Source organism: Mytilus trossulus, chromosome 11 (genome assembly GCF_036588685.1).
Source record: "Mytilus trossulus isolate FHL-02 chromosome 11, PNRI_Mtr1.1.1.hap1, whole genome shotgun sequence".
NCBI classification, from domain to species: Eukaryota; Metazoa; Mollusca; class Bivalvia; order Mytilida; family Mytilidae; genus Mytilus; species Mytilus trossulus.
This window is the reverse complement of record NC_086383.1, coordinates 36,388,600-36,411,151: the sequence shown is the minus strand read 5'-3', so window position 1 is coordinate 36,411,151 and position 22,552 is coordinate 36,388,600. Positions and strand designations below refer to the sequence as shown.

The 22,552-nt window shown below is 32.3% G+C and overlaps 1 protein-coding gene across 1 annotated transcript; it reads right to left on the bottom strand.

Annotated features, from left to right (window-relative positions):
* Nucleotides 1–1,220: 1,220 nt before the first annotated feature.
* LOC134690009 (uncharacterized) lies at nucleotides 1,221–14,340 on the bottom strand. Its single transcript, XM_063549979.1, has 7 exons — nucleotides 14,231–14,340; nucleotides 12,974–12,993; nucleotides 11,450–11,737; nucleotides 9,778–10,098; nucleotides 8,484–8,525; nucleotides 7,371–7,421; nucleotides 1,221–4,392 (listed from the first exon to the last, which is right to left on the bottom strand). Exons 1-7 carry the CDS (start codon nucleotides 14,317–14,319, stop codon nucleotides 1,799–1,801), a joined length of 3,405 nt encoding a protein of 1,134 aa, XP_063406049.1. The 5' UTR covers nucleotides 14,320–14,340; the 3' UTR covers nucleotides 1,221–1,798.
* Nucleotides 14,341–22,552: the final 8,212 nt, after the last annotated feature.

Sequence of the window (22,552 nt, the reverse complement as noted above, 5' to 3'; positions counted from 1 at the left end):
GTAGATTTAACTTTTAACGTTAATTTTATACACAATAGACAATATTTATTCGAACAAACATCTTTTCAATTCAAAACCAATATTGAAAGATTAATTGAATGTCTTGTATATATTTTGATATGAAAATCTGGTTTCTCTACATTCATGTTTGAATTAAACGTGATAATTTTTTTTCCGATTTCAAAAAATGTCAATACCGATATGATATATGATATGATAGTTTAATTGACAATGATTCCAAAAAAATATATAGTCCATTTAAATTGCATTAACCAAGGACCTCATACGAAACGATCTTTATTATGTATGGCAAATGAGTCACATCACCATACACATGATACATGTAGTTTTAAATAGTAGAGGGGAGAAAACTTAATGTCAATGTGCAATGTATCCTTTAAACCAAAATGTATGTGTTACGACATTTTGCAACTTACAGTTTCGTAAATGCATGTTGTCTTTATTTTATACAGTTTTGAAAAGAGGTGATGATACACCAAAATCAAAATTTAGACCTTGACTTTATTTGTTCCCTTTCGGTCAAAGGAACTCTGATAAAAAAAAACCTGGATGTTATATGTGTTAGTGATGTCACTGGTTCATACGAATCGATAATCTATTTATTATTAGGGCCCAGGTGGTCGGGTTGTCTAGCGCGTCCGGCACAGTGCACTGCAAATGAGTGCCACGATATATCAGTAGTATAAAATCGAATCTCGGCCAGGGGAGAACAAAATATTTACTTCCATAAATCTACTATTTGATAACTGACATGTACCAAATACAATTAATATGTGATAGTTTCATGGCTATTATCATTACCGACTCAGTTATCCCGTTGCTGTTGGCATTTTTTTATAAATTCATTTTTTTTTTTTGTTCTTATCGTTTTACAAAGTAGAGGTAAAAGATACCAAAATGCAAACAAATACAAAATGTAGATATAAGAACCAGCATATGTAATACAACAAAAATCAAACACAACAAAATACAAACTATCAAATAGAAAAATTCGTAGCTTAATTCGGAAGCACAAAAAGTTAAAAGCAAAAGGAAAAACAAGCCTTAAAACATCAAAAGTCATAAAAAGTTAAATTTCAAATTGAAATGGCCTTATCAGATGTCAAAACTCAATAGCTCGAAAACATCAGGCAAATGGAAAACAACTGTCACATTTCTGACTTGTTTATTATTTCACTATTTATGAAATGGTGCATTACCATAGTTTTATAGATTTGTTAACCTCTCAAATGTACATGTGTGACGATCGCATTATATTGACAACATTATAAATGTTCTCATTTCAATAACATAAATTAAGCCGTGAGTTTTCTCGTTTAATTTTTTTTTAAATCTGTCCCTTCGGGACCTTTTATAGCTGACTATGTGGTATGGGTTTTGCTCATTGTTCAAGGCCATACGGTGAAACATAGTTTTTTTTCTGTGTTATTTGGTTTTTCTTGAGGAGAGTTGTCTCTTTGGCAATCATACAACATCTTCTTTTTTTTATATAAAAAGGAAAAAGGTACAAATCGGGAACAACAGTCAACACTCTCGTTTCCTGGTACATTACTTATTATGTGTCAAATAAGAAAATTATCTCTCAAATGGATCAGGAGATGTGGTATCAAATGTTCTTTGATGTCTTTCTCATTGTTAATTTCTGATCACAAAAATGTTTCCCATTTGGGTGCGGGGTTTCTCGCTACATTGAAGACCAGTTGGTGACCTTCTGTTGTTGTCTTTTCTATGGTCGGGTTGATGTCTTTTTGACATATTCCCCATTTCCATTCTCAGTTTATTCCCATGACAGTTTTTTTTCGTCAATTTCATGCTTCTTCAAAACTTTCATTATCTCTAAATGTTTGTTTTTTTCAGCAATCTCCATAGGTGTAACGTTGTTTACCATGCGTAAATGGGCATTCGCTTTGCAAGTTAACAACTTTAAAACAATTTCCAAATGTCCGTTTTGACAAGCTTTGAATAATGCTGTTTTCCCGTCTGTGTCTGACATATCTAAATTAGCCCCAGCTTCAATCAACTGAAAAACAACATGGGAATGACCGTTTTGTGATGCTAGATAAAGAGACGATACGCCATCAGCTGTGCATCTGTTAATGTTGCATCCATGTTTCAATAGTTTTTCAACGGTCTCAACATCGCCATTTTGGCTAGCAATCATAAGTGGCGATGCACAATTTTCACGATGTACATTTGGGTCTGCATTGTATTGGAAGAGTAGGCACACAGTTTCATAATGACGATGTTGACACGCTATAAAAAGAGGTGATACTCCATCGCTGAGGCATGAATTAACATCTGCCTTATGTTCTATCAATTGTTTTGACATCTTTATGTTACCATTTGCACATGTCATTATTAGTGGTTGCCTCCCAAAATTGACGTCGGCATTGTGTTCCAATAATAGTTCCATGGCTTCAAAATGGCCTTTCGAGCACTGGCACGTTGCATACAAAGGCGAAATGTTTTTGTTATCGAGTATATTAACAGATATGTTATCTTTATCCAATAACATACGTACAACTTCTAAGTGGTTTTTGTAGCATGCAGCATGTAATGGTACCTGGCCAGTATTATTTTGACGATTAATATTAGCCCCATAACTCAACAGATTTTTCACAATTGATAAGTAGCCTTTTTCACATGCGATAAACAATGGCGAAACATCTAATTTGGTACATAAATTGATATTGGCTTTGTGAATTAATAAATTCTGCACGATTTGAGCATGTCCATTTTGACAAGCAAAATACAGCGGTGAATATCCGTTCTTATTTTGATAGTCTTTGTCTACATCGGTGATCCTGAGGATTTCATTAACAATAGTTGTATGCCCATTTTCACATGCCACTGAGAGAGGCGAATCATCAGTATTTTTCTTTATAGTAGCATCAGCTCCATATCTTAAAAGCATTTTTAAAAGTTCAAGATGACCATTTTCGCAAGCAATGTATAATGACGTTGTTCCATTTTCCCTTTGCATATTTATGTGTGGGTGTAAATAGTTGTTTCTATTCACACGCGATACGACTTCCCTCAAGTTTTTACTTTTGGCAGGAATTCCTGTGTTCTCTAGTAACCATTTTGTAAGCGAAACGTTTCCAATGAAACTGCTGAGCAACAACGGACTATCCCTGCTTTCATTGTCTGTTTTTTGTGCCAATCTTTTCTTTTCTGATGCATCTAAGTTGTTTAAGGCTTTCATTAATTTGTCGATAAATTCATGATTTTTCATGTTTATATTACAAAAAACACTGGCAGTGAGACCTTTGGTCCAATCTTGTATCAACCTATGTATATAGATATAAACATGCGTGTCAAACAATGTAATTGAGAGGTTTGTGTTATCTTGGGAGGTAAAGACTGGATTCCAAATGAATCGCTCACGTATAAAATCACTACTACAATTTGAAATACACAAATCTACATTATTGCGTACAACAATCTGGGCAAGAAAATCAAATAGTTTGTCGTGAATTGTTCTGTAGGTTCCATCTACTTTAGTAAGTAATGTATCTTCAAGTGTTTTAAATGAGTCTTTTAAACATTCAACCGATGTGCCTTTGTTTAATTTGCACTCGATGAATGTTTTTTCCATTAGATCCTGTGTGTGTATGTCTTGACTTTGTAGTTGTTTTTCAGCGATTCTGTTGTTGAATAATACACAAAGGACAAGGCAGCAATACTTAAGCTTCCCACCTTCTCCTTCAATTCGCAAGCTCTCAATTTCGTTTCTGTAAAATTCGAAGGGGTTATGAAAGAACTGTTTGATTTCCTTACAATTGCTTTTCTGATATAACTTGCATAATAAGGGGAAAAAGTCAAACTGATCAGAAAGACCTTTTACTTCATCAGCATGTTCTTTGAAGTACATTTCGGCTAATTTCGATAATTCCTCTTTTGTAAACTTAATTGTCTCCGAATTCAGATTACATTCGCTTGAATTGAAAAGGGATAAGACTTTGAATTTTGCATCTTTGAATACCTGCAACCTACATGTAGCAATGATCTTGCACGGATTCTGTTCCAAAAATGGTTGTACAATTGCTAATATTTCTTCCCACTTGTCTACCTGATTGTCGTTCAGAGTAAAATGACCGCATATGTCATCAATAACAAAAAGTGTCTTGACCCCTTTTTGTGAAAAACGTCTCAAATCTTTGGGAGTACATGTAGGAATAATACGATATCCTTCTTTTTTTAACAATAAAGCTACATGTCTCATAGTAGCTGTCTTACCAACCCCTGAATTTCCAGATACGATAACGCTAATATTATTCCTAATACGTTTCAAAACTTCGTCTGCTGCTCTGGTGCAAACAAATGAATCGTCTTCATTTCTCCACTGCTCTATAAGGACATTGTGCTGATCTGAAAGATGATGTACTAACTATTATGCATGTTGAATCAAATTAAAATATCCTGCCCCTTTTATGTTATCATTTTTTTGTAATATAACACAGTTTCAAATTTACATTAACTCAAAAGTATGTTTTCATCATAGCCAGTAAATGACAATTATAAGAAATATGTGAAAACTTCAAACTTTATATTGTTTTCCTCGATAAGAGTAAGTCCGAAAATATTATGTTCGTTGTGAATAAAATAAAGTTTTTTAGATTGTTAACTTTGAATGTATGAAAATTGTTTCATAGAAAACTGAGTGTTACAAAATCTGAAAAGAATATTTTTCAGTAAAACATTTTTTTTTAAAATGGGTTTAGCATGTTTGCTTTCCAAATTTACTATTGAAATCTTATTTCCCCAGTATTTTCAATTTTCGTGCCGAAGATCTAGCTGTGGTTCTCTCCGGTCATGTTAAAAATATTTACGATGTGAAAAAAATTAATTGCAATATTTTGCTAGACAAACTAACTTCACTGAGCATGTATTTGTATATACATTATGTACACAGCCATGTATCACCATCATTGATGGCGATCCGATGGATAAATCTGTTGTGGAGATGTCACTGACTCAGACGTATCTATATTTATATTCACGTTGCCATTGATTAAAAACAAAATTCGTCATTAAATGTATAATCTTGAACTTTGAGTTATTTACAACGCAGCAAAATCCAATGTAGATTGAGCTGCAAAAATTTCTTATCTAGGTGAAGTCGGAAGTAAATAAGAAATTTTACAGCTCAATCTATATTGGATTTTGCTGCGTTGTAAATAACTCAAAGTTTAAGCTCAATACAACCCCAGTAGTGAAAACCTTAATAGTTTGGAAAAGAAAAATTAAGAATGGAATGGGGAATGTGTCAAAAAAAAACCAACCCGACCAACGAAAAAACAACAGCAAAAGTTCACCAATAGGTCTCCAATGTCGCGAGAAATACCTGCCCCCGGAGGCGTCCTTCAGCAGGCCCCTTAACACTTATATATACTAGTTCAGTGATAATGAACGCCATACTAAACTCAATATTGTACACAAGAAACTAAAATTAAAAATAATACAAGACTAACAAAGGCCAGAGGATCCTGAAATGCGGAGTTAAACATGTTTATGAGATCTCAACCCTCCCACTATACCTCTAGCAGAAAAGTAAACGTATAGCAATACGCCCATTAAAATTCAGTTCAAGAGAAGTACGAGTCTGATGTCAGAAGAATAAACAAAATGATACATAAAAAACAACAGACTGCTAGACGTTTACTGACATGACAGTTCCAGACTTCAATTAAACTGAATATACGATTATTTTATCATCATATGAATATTAGGCACAATCCTTCCCGTTAGGGGTTTAGTAATATACCATTATAGCATCTATGAGAAGAATATAACCGTGTCATGCCAATAACTGTTTTTTTTAATAAATGTGTTTAGTTCGGATGCCCTATAAGTGAATCAATATTAACGCCAAAATATGCAATCTGTTATGACCTGACAACAGTATCGTAAATATATCCCTTCTTAATAAGTATATCTTAAGGTTTAGTTAGCTTCTGAGGTGAATACTGACACTTCAATCAGATTGATACAGGGATATGATTTATTATTGAATATTTGACACATCATAGGTTTCTGACACAGATAAATGGGGTCTACAGCGTAAAGAAATCAAATTGTACATTTAACTTTTATTGTCCAATATCATTAATATAAATACATAGATTAAGCATATCGAACAATCGAATACTTAGTTATTCTAATTTTATTGAAATTATACTGAGTCTACCTTGTGACATTAATTTGGACCGTATTTAAGAGTTGTTTGGTTTTTTTTTAATGTTTCAAGATTGTACATGGTTTTGGTTATCTTCGTTAAAAGTTATGACATGACTATACATGATATTCAAACGTTACCTTAAAATGTTAATATAAAAAAGTTAAATCAAAATCAATCTTGAACTCGAGTGTCACTGGGTCACATCTCTTTTGGATATAAGAACCACTATATATCTTGAATGTCTATTTGACTTGACAGGGTATTTACGTTTCAACACTTGTAATATAGTGAAATGCTTGTTTCGTATATAATATTAAGAAAATCGAACAACTGCTATTTTTGTTCGTACTAAAAACTTTTTAAAAGCATTTATAGACTCAGTCCTTAATTTTTACCCATCATTAGATTGTAGATACGGGTCGACCTCAACAACTAAAGTCTTCCAATGCTGTTAGGAACCAGTTATGATTACAAGTACATTGAATAAGCTTTTAAGATTGATCATACAAATATTTATGCTATAAAAAAAAGTAAAATCACACAAGTACTGATCTCAGAGAAAAATCCAATCGGAAAGTCCATAATCACATGGCAAAATTAAATGCCAAAACACATCAAAAACGAATGGACAAGAACTGTAATATTCCTGTCTTGGTACAAGCATTTTCAAATGTAATAAATGGTAGATTAAACCTGCTTTATAGCTCCAAAACCTCTCCATTTGATGACAGTTTCATCAGATTCCGTTATATTTACAATGATGAGTGAACTAAACAGACATAATAAATAAAATAGTCAAAATACGGGTACAACAGTCATCATCGTGTTACAATTTTAAAAGGAACAATTTAACAGAACACAAAAACATCTATCTATAAACACATTCATTGATTCGCGAGTCTGACGTCAGCAAAGTTTATACGTCACATATATTTGTCGTTCTATGTATATACAAACAATTTTAAAATTTCACACGGGCAATGTGAGCGTACAGCGTAAAAATATTCAATAGTATGTAAGATTAAATTTCGGAAATAGACCGAGATTTAAAATAGTCCAAAAGTTATATAATTTATAAGAATCCACAAATAGTTCATGCCACTACGCGATTACATAATTTTGACGTTTGTGGTTTAACGTATTTTCTAATTCAGAATAGATATATTACCTTGTATATTCCTTGGTATTACATTTTCAGTTTGCTCACGTTTGTGTATATCTAAAAATCGAACAAAATTATGTAGAAAAATTACTTCATGAATATGATATAAACAGATACCAATAAGGTAAAATAGTTATCAAAGGTAAAAAGGTCTTGCACGATGGGTTAGACTAAATAAATATAAACAATTGCGTTGTCATCTACAATCTCACCACGTGATTCGTGGTACACTTGTCCTATATCCGATAACAATGAAAAAAAGAAATAGTTGCACTTATAATACATTCAAAAGATAGTCCTACTGTATTTTATTTATTCAATTTTTACAGGTTTTATGCAAAGCAGTCCTATATTTGGTAGCAAAGAACTGTAACCACTAAATAGCGGTACAATGTAATGATGGTTTGGTGATTCACGTACATGTATATTATTCACAATTAATAAAAACAAAAACAATGAAGTTTGTCTAAAATAGTCGTTGAATAAAAGTACATGATAAACAAACTTGTATAACAATACATTGTGATAGTTTAACAATGCGTAAGGATTGTTTATTATCATTGGTCTTAAATTTTACATACTATATTGTATGACAAAATTCAGCATGGTGTTTTAAAAATACTTATAGTTAATGCCGGTTCATAATTTTGATTTTTAATGATGAGGAATGTTGGATCCTCAATGCTCTTCAACTTCGTACTTGTTTGGCTTTATAAATATTTTGATATGAGCGTCCCTGATGAGTCTTTTGTAGACGAAACGCGCTTCTGGCATACTAAATTATAAAATCCTGGTACCTTTGATAACTATTAATTAAGAATTAATTAGATTCTCAATTAATACAAACACTCATTTTTCTTTCATGTGTAGGCTGCATTATTCAGCCTGTCATAAGTCAGGAGCCTCTTACCTTTGTTAGTCTTGTACATGTTGTATGATTTGTGTATTTAATTTTAGCTCATTTATATGTTTTATAGTTTTGTGTGACGTTCATTTTCACTTAACTACTACACAATTTCATAAGGGGAAATCTACGCAAAGATGAGTAATAGTTATGTCGCTTTTACCGGATATTCTTAAAAAATAACCGTTTAAATAATTTCTCTAATTTATGTGTACCTCTTGTGTGTTTTTCTTTATTTTCTTTTGCTGTTATTCTCCCTTTAGAATACAAAATTGATAAACGTCCTAACTGCATAGTAATTCTTTTATCTCATGATAAATACGGATCGTAAAGAATGCACATTTTAATTACATAATCATACATTTAGGATTTTTATGCATTCTAAAACAAGTTGTGCAGAAAAAACAACAATTCTATCATTTCATTCTGTTTTGATCCGTGTTTATGGTGTATTTTAATTTACTAAAGACAAATGCCGTTTTCATTTTGTATCATTGTTCGAGTTCTTTTCATTGACTATACAATGTAGTTTATCTTACCTTCTATACATTTCTAGGAATATGATTGGTTAAAAGCGACCTCGTGGAGACTGTGTGTATTCAATATTAGGTTAGTAGGAAGGCGGGGCTTAATTCAATAAACGGTTACTGGTGAATTTATGACTTTGGCACTGTTGATATTGTTATATCAAGGTTGTTGAACACTTGAACACTTTAATATAGAAATAAGAAGATGTGTTATGATAGCAAATGAGACAACTCCAGTCTTATTTCAACAAATAAAGATAGTCGGTAAGATAAATTCTTTACATATGGAATTTACTAAGCCCGTATATATCATATTAGGTCACTAATACATTATGTAACTAATAATATTCCCCTTTCCGTCGTTAAACAACATTAAGCTATAGGTCAGCAGTTTGCTAACTTTTTCTTGATGTACATGCACCCTCACCAGAAATGCCAAAACGTAAACCTTTTGAATTCAGTGGATATTTGAGACCTTTTAGAAGAGCTTCCTTATACAAAAGAGGGAACAAATAGGAAAAACTTTAAGGCAACTTTTCCAATGTTCTTTAATTGAGGCAACGACTCTTCAACCCTGATTTGAAAGAGAAAAAGCTCCAGATTATCTTCAAATAGTGCTGTTTTGTCGTCAGTACATGAGATATAGCTTTTTAACCACGACAGAACTTAAAAAAAAACAAAGCCCGTGTCTGTATTCTATCAACCGTAATCTACGATTACGTTATATAGGGGTTTTCTGGATTAAAATTTACATGTTTGTGTTGTTTTCGTTAATTCAACAAAATGTAGTTTATATCGTGCTTTTTTTTAAAAAAATGAAGAAAAGGGTATGCTTTATAGAGATTTTTTGTCAAACTGCAGATTGTGCAAAAGTATCAGAGTTTTTCGAGGTTTCACTCGAAAAACCAAAATTTGTTTCAAAGAAATATTTAAGATTACACATAAGATAAAATAATAAAAGTAAAAAGAGATCACAAATTACCAATGTGTATCTTTATCTTGTCCTCATCGGTAACTTCAGTGTTCTTTATACGTTTTGAAAGTTCTTCATAACAAGTATCCTCTTCTAAAGCTGAAAGGAAATGTGTATATGCATCAGCGTTCTTGTACATCAGCTTAGTTAAAAGTAGTCTATTGCTTTGTTCCTTGGTGTTACCTTGGGCACACACCTCAGCCTGGTCTTCTAAGCATAATACTTCGTCACTAATGAGATGATCTACTATCGTGTTTGTAGTGGCTAATTCATTGACCAATATTTTGAAATTCTTTTGTAGTTTGATGGTATGACTGCTTAAATTCATTACTGAAATTACAAATAAATTACAAAAGATCGAATATCAAATTAAATCAAGTATAATTTTGCTTTTTACAATTAAAAATGTTTTGCAACATGATGTTTAATTTAGAAACTTGAGAAAGCCAAAAAAAGAAAGAAAATGTAAATGTTGAACGCGTTTATGTATTGATCAACATGAACACTTTTAACCTGAGATCACCCCCAGTTTTTTGTAGTGTTCGTGTTGCTTAGTCTTTAGTTTTCTATGTTGTGTTTTCTGTACTATTATTTGTCTATTTGTCTTTTTATTTTTAGTCATGGCGTTGTAAGTTTATTTTCTATCTATGGGTTTGACTCTCCCTCTGGTATCTTATTCCCTTCATCGTCTTTTAAGAAATGTATTTATTTGGGCAGAAATGGACTGCCGGCAATTGACTGTCATTTAGTAGAGTGACGTATTTGTATATTTTTGCGTTCACCGTTGCAAATGTTGAGGTAATAAAAAACTAGTAGGAACACAGGTTCCCTTTCTGGATAACTCTACACTATAACCGCTAGAGAAGAAAGTTACGACAGGCTCACATCAAAACATGACTGCGTGCTACCTGTAACTAGAAAAAAATCCGACAACAGCAAAATGAGTTTATATTTCTTGTCCATCATTAGGTTGCTACGTATTTAAAACATAAGTCATTTCTAATTATTTAATTTAGCTTCAGTTTGAAATGAATGAACCTCTTGAACAATTTGTGTTTGAAAATACCCTCTAAATAGCTCTGAATGTTTACAATGAAGATGTATGCAATTGGATTGTAATAATTGAAATAGTCTTCAAAAAAGACTAGATATAACACTTTCATACATACAAGGGCTAATGTTTGAGATTTCCGTTATGTTACTTGTTTGGCATCAATGAATATTGCTTCTCTTATTTTGTTAAAATTGCGACAACACGCTATATAAACACGCTGAAGTTTTAAAAATAACCATAATCTATTTTTGATATTATCATGATTATATACATGATCGAGGATTAAACTGTCGACTTCAAAGGACAAGTACATGTATTCGAAACAATGGCATTTATGACAATTAGGCACTTGAATGAGTATACTAAAATTGATAGCAAAGTTATACATTTATATAATCAATTTTGAAATGAGGCTTCTAGAAAAAGCTATCAATACAACTTTCCCTATCCCCACTGAAACCAGCTCACCATACTAGCTCATTAAAAAGCCAACCAAAAAAAAGGCAATAACTAGAACTGAGAAATCCGAGAAAAATATTACAAAGATAAGTTTTCGCAGAGCAACAACGACAACCAACAACACTATGTAAAATAGAATTAACTTCAAGTAATAATGTAGCCACCTACCTTCAAATACAGCTAAATTGTATTCGCCTTCACAATCGTAGTTCTTCATTTTGGACACAAGATCTATTTTACTTCGGTCAAATTCTAAAAGTTCTTCTGAAAAGGTTTGAAAGGTACCGTACGGTCTGGCCATAAGAATGTTCAGGATCATCCTATTTCGTTCTGACAAGCGTCGTTCATTCATTATATCTTCGCTGTCTTCATTCGTCAGGCAGCACTTAGATATTAGTCCATCCAAAACAGTTGTGTCAAGCGTGACATTGTGTACAAACTCATCATAATTTTGACCTGTGTCATGGGAATTAAAATCGTCAGACAGTTAACTAAGTAATATGTATTACCAATTTCGGGCTTATATCTTTAAAAGTAGTTACAGATACTTAACTTTCCATATGTTCTTTTACATGAATATTGAAAATACTTCCCTTAAAAGCGTTAGAATGAATAACATGAATAAGGCATTTATTCAGTTTTTGTCCATGAAAAGAACAGATGAGAAAATCCTTTCTATTAGAGCCTACGTATCACTATAACGAGTTTTCTTTTTTTACGAGTTTCCCTTATTGTTTTGTATACATAAATTATAAAGAACCCATACGAAACCCCATAATAAATATCGGCTTGATGTTCCACTACACCATTATCCCATGTTTCTTAAACTATCCTGATTACAAATATACATAGTAAAAACCCTATTGAAAACAGGAATAGACCAATTGTGTCTTTTTACACTGTTAGAATACTTGGTGTTTAACTTTAAAAAAAAGTTTTACAAATGAAATGTTATATGATTGATTCGTTTATACCCCTCCCCACCCACACTACTCCTTAATGCATGTACCAACTATTACACATATAATGTATGAATAAATTCCGTCTATAGGTAACGTAAAATTGCTAGAGCCCCGATCAGCAATGAAAACGGCGGAGACTTACAGCGCTGTTTTGTTTTTCTAAGTCAAATCTAATTATTTGATTAATTTTTTTTTTCAGCTACATGTATTTGTTAGACATGTTAGAGGTACATGTAAGAAGAAATAAGAAAGTTCAGGTTTTAAACAACACTGTTGCCTATCAAAATGACTTACATATGTTCAATGCTATACCAAATCACTTTAAATTACATATTTCGCTTAAGCGATTAAAGAATAAAACTGTCGGTGTTAAGGTTCATTTTTAGTTACCCATGATCTGATATTTTCAATATTGTTAACTCCATAACATTAAATATGTTGATATTGTGAGGTGAAAGTAGTTGACGTTTTTAACCTTATTCCGAAACTTAAAAAAAAGGAAAATAATTGCATGCTTTTTTTAATTTTCTCCCCTCATTTCCGAGCCTTATAATGAGACACGTACAATGTGTGATACTGATATACTAGTATGGCCTAACAATGACATACCAGTAAGTGTATCGATATTGATTAAACGACTGAATACGAATCATTTAATTTTTTAAGTAAACATAAATACATTTTCTATATGTTACTTACGCTATAAAGCTGCTTGTATTAACATACTTACAAGATACTGTTTCAGTTTTTCTAAAAGTAACAAATACTCAAACTTAATAACACTGGACAGATCATTTTTCTCATTTTTGTGAATGAATTACAATCTTTAAGACAGTTAACAGTTATTGGCAGTTACAGAACAAATGTGGTTCCGAATCCAAAACAATAACACAATGTTAAATGCTTTCTTGATTGTAAGCCAAATCCGAACTACATGTAACCGATACTCAACGGTATGACGTTTACTAATTTACTGTCGTGCTGTGTTTCGCGTCAGATGTATTTTTCCACTGAAAAATCATAAGCTCTTATGACATCATTTCACGGTTATTTCATTTAGATATACCTTTTTTCGTAATAAAAACGGTACATATTGGTTTCACGTACAACCTCGAGTCAGAAAATGTAAAATCTAAAGCATGTAGAGGTACTTTAACAATCGCCAGTAAGATACTATAGGATTATACACCGCACGTTCGTCCGTCTGTTAGTCATGCAGATCCTCAATCAGTGTGATAGATATTTTTTTAAACATTGTTTTTGAAATATTTTATCTATTGGTTTGCAGTTCAGTTTGCGACAAAGTTTAAGACTGCAAACGCTACATAAGGTCATTGTTACATCGATATCTATAAATTGAAGATACGGTTGCCGATTGTTATCTAAATTGACAATAATCGCAAAGGTCTGTGATTTTATCAGTATATTTTGGCTTCCTATACAAATAAAAACAGGCCGTCCTGATTTGGCGAAAGGTGGTGAAGGTGGCATTAAACGACGCTAACAATCAAACAAAAATAGGAAGCCATACTGCTGAAAAACGACTAACATATACTTTTGTGAAACCATAAATAAAGTTTTTAAAACTCGATTTTACTAACGTAATGCATTTTGAAATATACTTTAACAGTGTACCTGTCAAGTACCTGAAAATACAGGACAAATGTTTGCATACTATTTTTGGATTTCCTTCGACATACTAGTACTTGAATTGAAACACAATTATCATTTGAAAGTGTGACTGATTCATATATGACATTTAATTTGTCAACATTTACTAGTATTGAATTAATATGAAACATAACAGTTGTTTTTCTAGTCAGATTTATCATTAAAACATTTTTTCCTTTATTTTGTTTGTTCCTTGTTTGGATAGGATAGACAACTAAAATAAACAAAGACGACATAACACAAACAAAACAAAGGAAAATAACGCTGTATTGATGCAGATACAAACAAATTATGATTAAGCAAATGATTTACTTACTCCTGTTGTTCAACCATCTCAATGATATCTGTACTAACGTCGTGATTCATATGAACAGACACAATCACATCTTTCTTCTGAGACTCCATTCTATATTGCTAAACTGTGTTCTAAATAGACAAGAAGAACACAGATGGTTAAAAAGAGATTTTCACATTCGTATTGTCTTTGCATATATAATTAAAACAAAATGCAAGACGAGCATGTCGTCCTCATTTTTGTAATGAAGATTTATTCATTTTCGAATTCAGATGGTCTCATTTAGTAATTGTGAGTATCATACCCAGTTGTGATGATTAAAATGTCAATTAATGTGAGGCTAGAGGAATCATGCAGATTAAAAGTACAGTTTCAACAAAGTTTGCTCCACATCTTTACTTGCGTTTCTCTAATAACGATATTGAACAACACGGTATTTTCATATCAGCAAATCTATTATCGCATTTAGCAAATGTTTAGTGTCACAAGTATTGCAGTACATTCATTTATACCTAAATTTACATTTAAATCGTTTGATTTAGCTACGGATCATATTACATGTCTTGTATTTTATAGTAGAGGCAAATAACTGTATTATGGGATTTCGTTATTGGAAATTGATTGAAATGAATAAGATAAAAAAATATTATCATTTCAATGACTTTTCGGGTGTTTTTTAGCCCATGACTAATTTTGGGAAATTTTTAGAAAACAAAAATCATTTCTGATTGACGTTTATACCAGGGCATGAACAGCTGCATACCTTATTTCTCTTTTAGAAATCCTGAACAATCCAGTTCATTCAGTTAATATCTAGCACCCATACTCGTAGTTTACTACCTTTGATTAGTGTTTAGTATGACGATAAATGTTTGCATTTGTTCTTGTAGTAGTTACAACAAAATTGATTTGTAAAACTATTTCCGTTCTGCATGCATACATGTACCTTACAACAACATTGTTTTTATTTAACTGTACGTTATTTTATTTGGCGCCATTGTGTCCGAGGGATGGTTGTCTTTTTGACGTTGTTTTAAATCTAACGCCCTGGTTTTGTTGATTTTGTATTTACATTGTTTCATAGATCAAAGGTATTCGTTCAGTTCACTTGTTTTTGTTAACATGTCTTTTGATTGATATTTTATAGTGTGTCTTCTATCTTTTGATATTACTCGATTGTTTCAGGTAGGGGGAACGTTTAAACCCGCTGCATGTGTTTGCACCAGTCCTAAGTTTTTCATATAGATAAGACCGTTTGTTGGTTTTCTGTTTGATTGGCTTTACACTTGTCATTTGGGGCCCTTTGTAGCTTGTTGTTCAGTGTCGGACAAGGGTCGGTGTTGAAGGCCGTACGTTGACATTTAATGGTTAATTTTTATAAATTGTGACTTCCGATGGAAACGTGTCTCATTGGCACGCATACCACACCTTATATATCTATAAAAGCCGTTTAAAATGAATAACGACTTAGTTTAAGATTAAATCTAACCTTATGTCAGTTGTCATGTTGAAACAATAATAGAATACATGTACATGTTAATGAAAACATTAATAAAATAACAAATAAAATATTATCTCACAATTTTTATATAATATGTAACGATGTATTGTTTCACTAGATCAATGACAAATAACAACTAAAAACAACTATAATCTTATTTCTGTTCCCAATTTTTTAAAGTGTCACGATATCCAGCAATACTCATTCTTCAATTCTCTTTATAAAACTATCCTACAATTCGACATTCTGCAGTTGCGTTTGGAAAACTACTTGAGCGACAACTTGTTTCTTTAAAATCAATCTCAAACAAGATTTACATGTATATAGAACTTTTTTATATCCCATGAACAAAATTATATTTTTTTGATATCCCATGAACAAAATTATAACTTTTTTTATATCCTATGAACAAAATTATAACTGTTTTATATCCCTTGAACACAATTATAACTTTTAGTTTGCAGATGTCTTAACCATATTGGTGACATCCCATTTGTCCGACAACCATTATTCCGACAGCCCACTACTCCGACAGCTTACTATTCAGACAGCCCATTACTCCGACAGCCTACTGTTCCGACAGCCCATTACTCCGACAGCTCATTATTCCGACAGCTGATAACTCCACAATGCATCTGTCTTATGTGAATGGGAAAATTTTCTCTAAAAAGACAAACTCCGTTCTCTTTAATATTTGTGGTTGTCCGTTTTGATCCCAATTATTCGTTTCATGAGGAATATTTGTCGCAGTATATTGGGGATACACAAAATAGATTCAGTATTTTATAAAGCAAATCATATGCTGACCCCGCCGGATTTGTTGAAAATAGTTTGATGAGAATATGTACAAATAATTCCCTGTATAACGTAATTCGAAATCTTCATATACATGTACACGTAATTGAAATTGTGTATAGTTCACATGTATTTGTGTATGCGGTATGCAAATAATTGTTACGTCATGATTCCGGGTTTTTTTTACGGAATTCGAAGTCTATCCAAACAGAAATAACTTTTTATGCCCCACCTACAATAGTAGAGGGGCATTATGTTTTCTGGTCTGTGCCTCCGTTCGTCCGTTTGTTCGTCCGTTCGTTCGTCCCGCTTCAGGTTAAAGTTTTTGGTCGAGGTAGTTTTTGATGAAGTTGAAGTCCAATCAATTTGAAACTTAGTACACATGTTCCCTATGATATTATCTTTCTAATTTAAATGTCAAATTAAAGTATTGTACCCAATTGCATGGTCTACTGAACAAAGAAGAAGATAGTGTGAAGCTCAGGTTAAAGTTTTTGGTCAAGGTAGTTTTTGATGAAGGTGAAGTCCAATCAACTTGAAACTTAGTACACATGTTAACTATGATATGATCTTTCTATTTTAATGCCAAATTAAAGTATTGACCCCAATTTCACGGTCCAGTGAACATGTAAAATGATAGTGCGAGTGGGGCATCCGTGTACTATGGACACATTCTTGTTTTATCCGTTTCGTTTCTTAATTCTATGAATACATATTAAACGATTTCTGATATACGAAAAGGCGCGAAAAATAATTACTCTATAAAACACAAATTGTAAATGCGAATACAGCTGTAGTAGATTTCCTTACTTTACGGTTAACTTATCAATGTTAAATATTGATCGACTAAGTCTAGCAGGTTTGAAATATTGAATATGATGCCTATAAGTTTAACAAACAGGAAGATGAGTTCTATATTTATTTCTATGGTCAGTATATGTTTTTCCAGTATAGAATTTCTACAAAAAGAGATTAAATTATCTAATTTTAATAAAAAAATAAGTAAAATATGTGTTTTGATTAAATATGCATATTGAAGTCATCTATTAAAAGTATCGACCAATGAACACCGACAAAGGGAAACTTGACACATATTTCATTTAAAGACAGTTTTCAAAAATATTTAGATATTATTGATTTTGTGACGGTAGTCATTTTACTGTTACAAATGTAGTCCTTAAATATTTACTGTTCTTTAATAAGAAATAAACAATAAAAGAAAAAAATATGGGGTCAGCCACTTCCCAACCTATTGACTCGGCAGTTCGGTACTGATGGGGGTTATTGACTCTGCCCTTAACAAATATAGAAAAATGAAAAAACTACAGATCGAACCGAATTTTTTTTTTGGTATGCATTCTAAAAGGCCGAAAACATGGAAACTAAGCCAAACTCGATAATTTTGGGACATCCACTTTCCGACCCATTGTCTTAGTAGTTTTTTTTTATGGCTAGGAATTATAAACGCTGCCCTAATATAAACTATTGGATAGTACTACAACGCAAATGTTATGAATCTCTGGGGGTATGCAATTGGAAAGGCCAAACAAATTTCGTCCGCAACATGGAAAAAAAGTGAAATTTGATAAAGTACTAATTGGAGTCAACCACTTCCTACCTCATGCCTCGGCAGTTCTGTATGGCAGGGATAAAAGACTTTGCTCTAATAATTTTTTTTCTGTGTTTTTTTTCTTCTGAAGATGGCGGTGCATTCACAACCAGAGAATGATCAATAGTTATCAAAGGTACCAGGATTATAATTTAGTACGCCAGACGCGCGTTTCGTCAACATAAGACCCATCAGTGACGCTCATATCAAAATAGATGTAAAGTTTTTAAACTGATACCCCGATTCCAGATTTTACAACTCTTCTTGGTATGAAAATTCTAATCTAATCGATATAAACACTTTATTATGTGTACGTGACAGATGCTTTTCAAACTTTGATAAAACATTATTTTTTTGGGGTATAGAAACAAAAATACTTATGAAGATTTAAATATGTGTAAGGGTTAAATTGTTACCCTCGGTAAATAATAAGGGAAAGGATGTTTGGATTGCAAATGCAACAACTATCAATTAAAGACGGAAGGACACAAGTGTGATTAATGATAAGTCGTCAAGAAGGGTTCCCAAACCGTATAGGAAGTAATGTAAGACTTGAAACAATGTGAATCAACAAAACACCAACGGCTTATAAATTATAATAACGATAGAATAATAACAGTTATGACAGACAGCATCGCTGGACTGCAGTACCATGACTAAGAAGGCACACTTCGAATGTGGCAATGATTAATTTGTTAATGAGAATTTCAGCTTAACTGTGTATCGATCTTTCAAAGAATTCAATTAACAACTACCTTGTGAAAACGAAAAACACGCTTCATATGAGCATGCCATTCATTGATTACGTACTATGAATTATTGAATGTTATTTCAGGCACGGCCAAAATAAAGAGCTTTGCAAATATGCACACCATAACATAGGGGCAAAAACATTGATGGCTACTTAAACAGAAAATAGCATGAACGCCTACATTTACCACAAAGCAAATGACATATTCAAATGATGAAAAGCGCAGGTGCATTATGTTCTCGAAACAGTTGTTCATCTTGATTTTAGGAGGTCATGTATTATATTTCCTAACGAATGAATAAAGAGATTTTAAACTCGTTTTATCTGCTTCTTTAACAAGCACATGGCCATCTCGAATAAAATTACGTCAAAGCGGTTTTACTATTTACTTTTTTTTATTGATGAGTTGTGAACTTCTTTTTAGTACAAACACCGTTGAATATATCTATACTCTTTGTTGACAAAATTGTTTATCTGAAACTACACGATTGTCTAAGCTTTTGTGAAGCTTTCATAAACATTCCCTCTTGCTTTTAATTTAAGTGAAATACATATTACCTTTATTGTTTATCATTTAACTGCTGGATGTTCAGTAAAACACATTGTATAAGACAAACAATATTATAAAAAGAGAGATAAAAACTCGACTTACTTGAAGGTAAAGCTTTTTTAACAACCTTTAAATAAGAAAATATGATTAGTACGTTATAAATCCTTTCAATTACATCCCATTTTTAATTTTAAAGTCCAATCTACATAGCAGAGAGTTGCATTACCTGGCAATCGGTGACACCTTATTTTCTTATTTAAAAGAATTATCGCTTGAAAAAGCATAAACGCCTCTTTGTTACATTCTATTAAAATCATCTAAAAGAAGTTTATCATATGTAAAAAAAACATTTTTTCTTTTAAATTACATAAATTGCCATACTATAAAGGATACATTTTATTTTGTTCCGTATTTCCTAATTATATGCTTACAAATGCAACTTTAAAAATTTCAGGAGCTTACAATGTACGTCTCAACCTTTGCCCGCAATCTTTTGGTGAATAAGATTTGATTGAGTAGGATAGTACAAGATTTGCCCCGCTTTATGTTGTTCGAATATATTAGATTTGCAAAATATCTAGTTTTTATTTTAACGCAAATTTTAACGACGTTAAATGCGATAAGGGTTGTTCTTGCTTGACGGGCGTCAAATATATATTAACTGATGCTAAAAGAAAATCGCATATTTCAAATGGAAGCCTTTGGATATTCAAATTTAGTTCGCCAAAACAAAAAACATCAAGAAATTTATGATGAGAAGCAACTTTCTTAATTATTTTAACATTTTAATCATTGCTAATATTTATCATAACGTTTTGCTTATTAAATATTAATTAGTTGTGGTACGAGTGTTAATCAGACAACTATTTATTCAAGTCACAATGTGTAAAAGGTAAACACATATAGGTCAAAATGCGGTCTTCTTACTGACTCTCACTGAACAACAAGCTATGGAGGGCTTCAAAATTACTAGTGTAAAACAATGCAAACAAGACAGCCTATGGAACGCCAAAACTGTCTTATAATGGCCATTTGACATTATATGATGTGATTTTACCCTTATGTGATGTGCATTTGTCAATATATGATGTGTACAAACCTTTATATGATGTCCAGTTGACATTATATGCTGTCCAAACATCCTTATATGATGTGCATTAACACTTTTATGATGTGCATATATACTTATATGATGTCCAAATATCATTATATGCTGTGCAAATATCCCTATATGATGTGCATATGTACTTATATGGTGTACAAATATACTTATATGATGTGCATATTTACCTATATAATGTGCATATATACTTACATGATGTGCATATATACTTATATGATGTGCATGTATACTTATATGTTGTGCTTACATCCTTATGTGATGTGCATTTATACTTATATGTCGTGCATGTATCCTTATATGATGTTCAAATATCATTATATGATGTGATTGTGTCCTTATATTATGTACAAATTACATTATATGATGTGCAATTGTCTTTATATTATGTGCATTTACCCTTATATTATATGCAAAGATCTTTATATGATGTAATTTTATCATTATATTATGTGGTTCTATTCACTTTATTATATGATGTGCAAATCTACTTATATAATGTGTTAATATACTTATATGATGTGCAAACATCCTTATATGGTGTGATTTTGTCCTTATATTATGCACGAATGATTGTATATGCTGTGCACATGTCTGTATATCATGTGCTTTTTTCCTTATATTATGTGCTAACATCTTTATATTATGTGATGTTTCACTTATATTATGTACAAACATCTTTATATTATGTACAAATATCTTTATATTATGTACAAATATCTTTATATTATGTACAAATATCCTTATATTATGTACAAATATCTTTATATTATGTGCGTTTTCCATTATATTGTGTGCAAACATCTTTATATGATGTGGTTAGACTTACTTCATTATATGATGCCAGAACGTCATTATATGATGTGCTTTCATCGTTGTTATGGTCAATGAACATGATTATGATTAGAATGATTATACCACGTGGATCATACGGTCTACGTCAAAACTGATTCCGATCCGATGTTTAAATAATTTTTACTTAAGATGGCGTCGACGCTAACAAACGTGGAAGCAGTGCTGACAAAAATTAATTTAAATGACTTGTTAAACAATTTCATTGAAAGTAAAGTTGACAATTTAGAAACGTGTCGTGCCTTAACAGATGCAGACTTGTCGCGACTGGGAATTACGACAATTGGAGACCGAACACGGTTCAGGTCAGAGGTAAATAAAGGTAAGAGCCAACATATAATTATATATATTTATTCATAAACATTTGCGGATACAGAACTTTTTGTTAGGGGAGAGAATGGGCTCCAGCAGTGGCGGATCTAGAAATTTTCATAAGTGGGGCCCCACTTACTGACCTAAGAGGGGGCCCGCTCCAGTCACGCTTCAGTAACCAATTTTTTTTCCCAAAAGTGGGGGGGGGCACACCCCTAAATCCGCCTCTGTCCAGTCATGCGAAAGTGATTCCCTATATAACCAACCAATTTTTTTCAACTTAAAGGTTCCGGGACCTCTAAGGCTCCCCCTAGTCCAAATAATTATGACGTCTTGAAAGGTTTTTCTTTTTTTTTCTTTGACGCCCTACATCGACGTCTTGAAAGGCTATTATATTTTTTTTCTTTGACGCCTTTTGACGTCTTTGGTTTAGGCGTCAAAGAAAAAAATATAATATGTAAGGCGTCAAAGAAAAAAAATATAATAGCCTTTCAAGACGTCATTATTATTTGGACTAGGCTCCCCCTAAATCCGTCCTTGGGCTATATGTTAGCACAGGAGTTTGAAATCCTAAAAATAAGGGGGTAAACATATACCAAAGTCGACTATCAAACGAGAGAAGCTCTACTGTGATAGCCCCCTTATTGATAGGATTTCAAACTCCTGTGATGTTAGTCCAAATATTTCTGTCGTCTTGAAAGGCTATTTTATTTCGACTAGAGTATATGACTTGTATAAAAGTGAAGTTTTCCTTTGCCACAAGTTTGAAAAAGTCAAAGCCTGCATTAACCGTTAAAGTAACTGTTTTAGCATAGGTCCGTTTGGGACCCGCCCCTCCCTGCCCCTCCCTGAC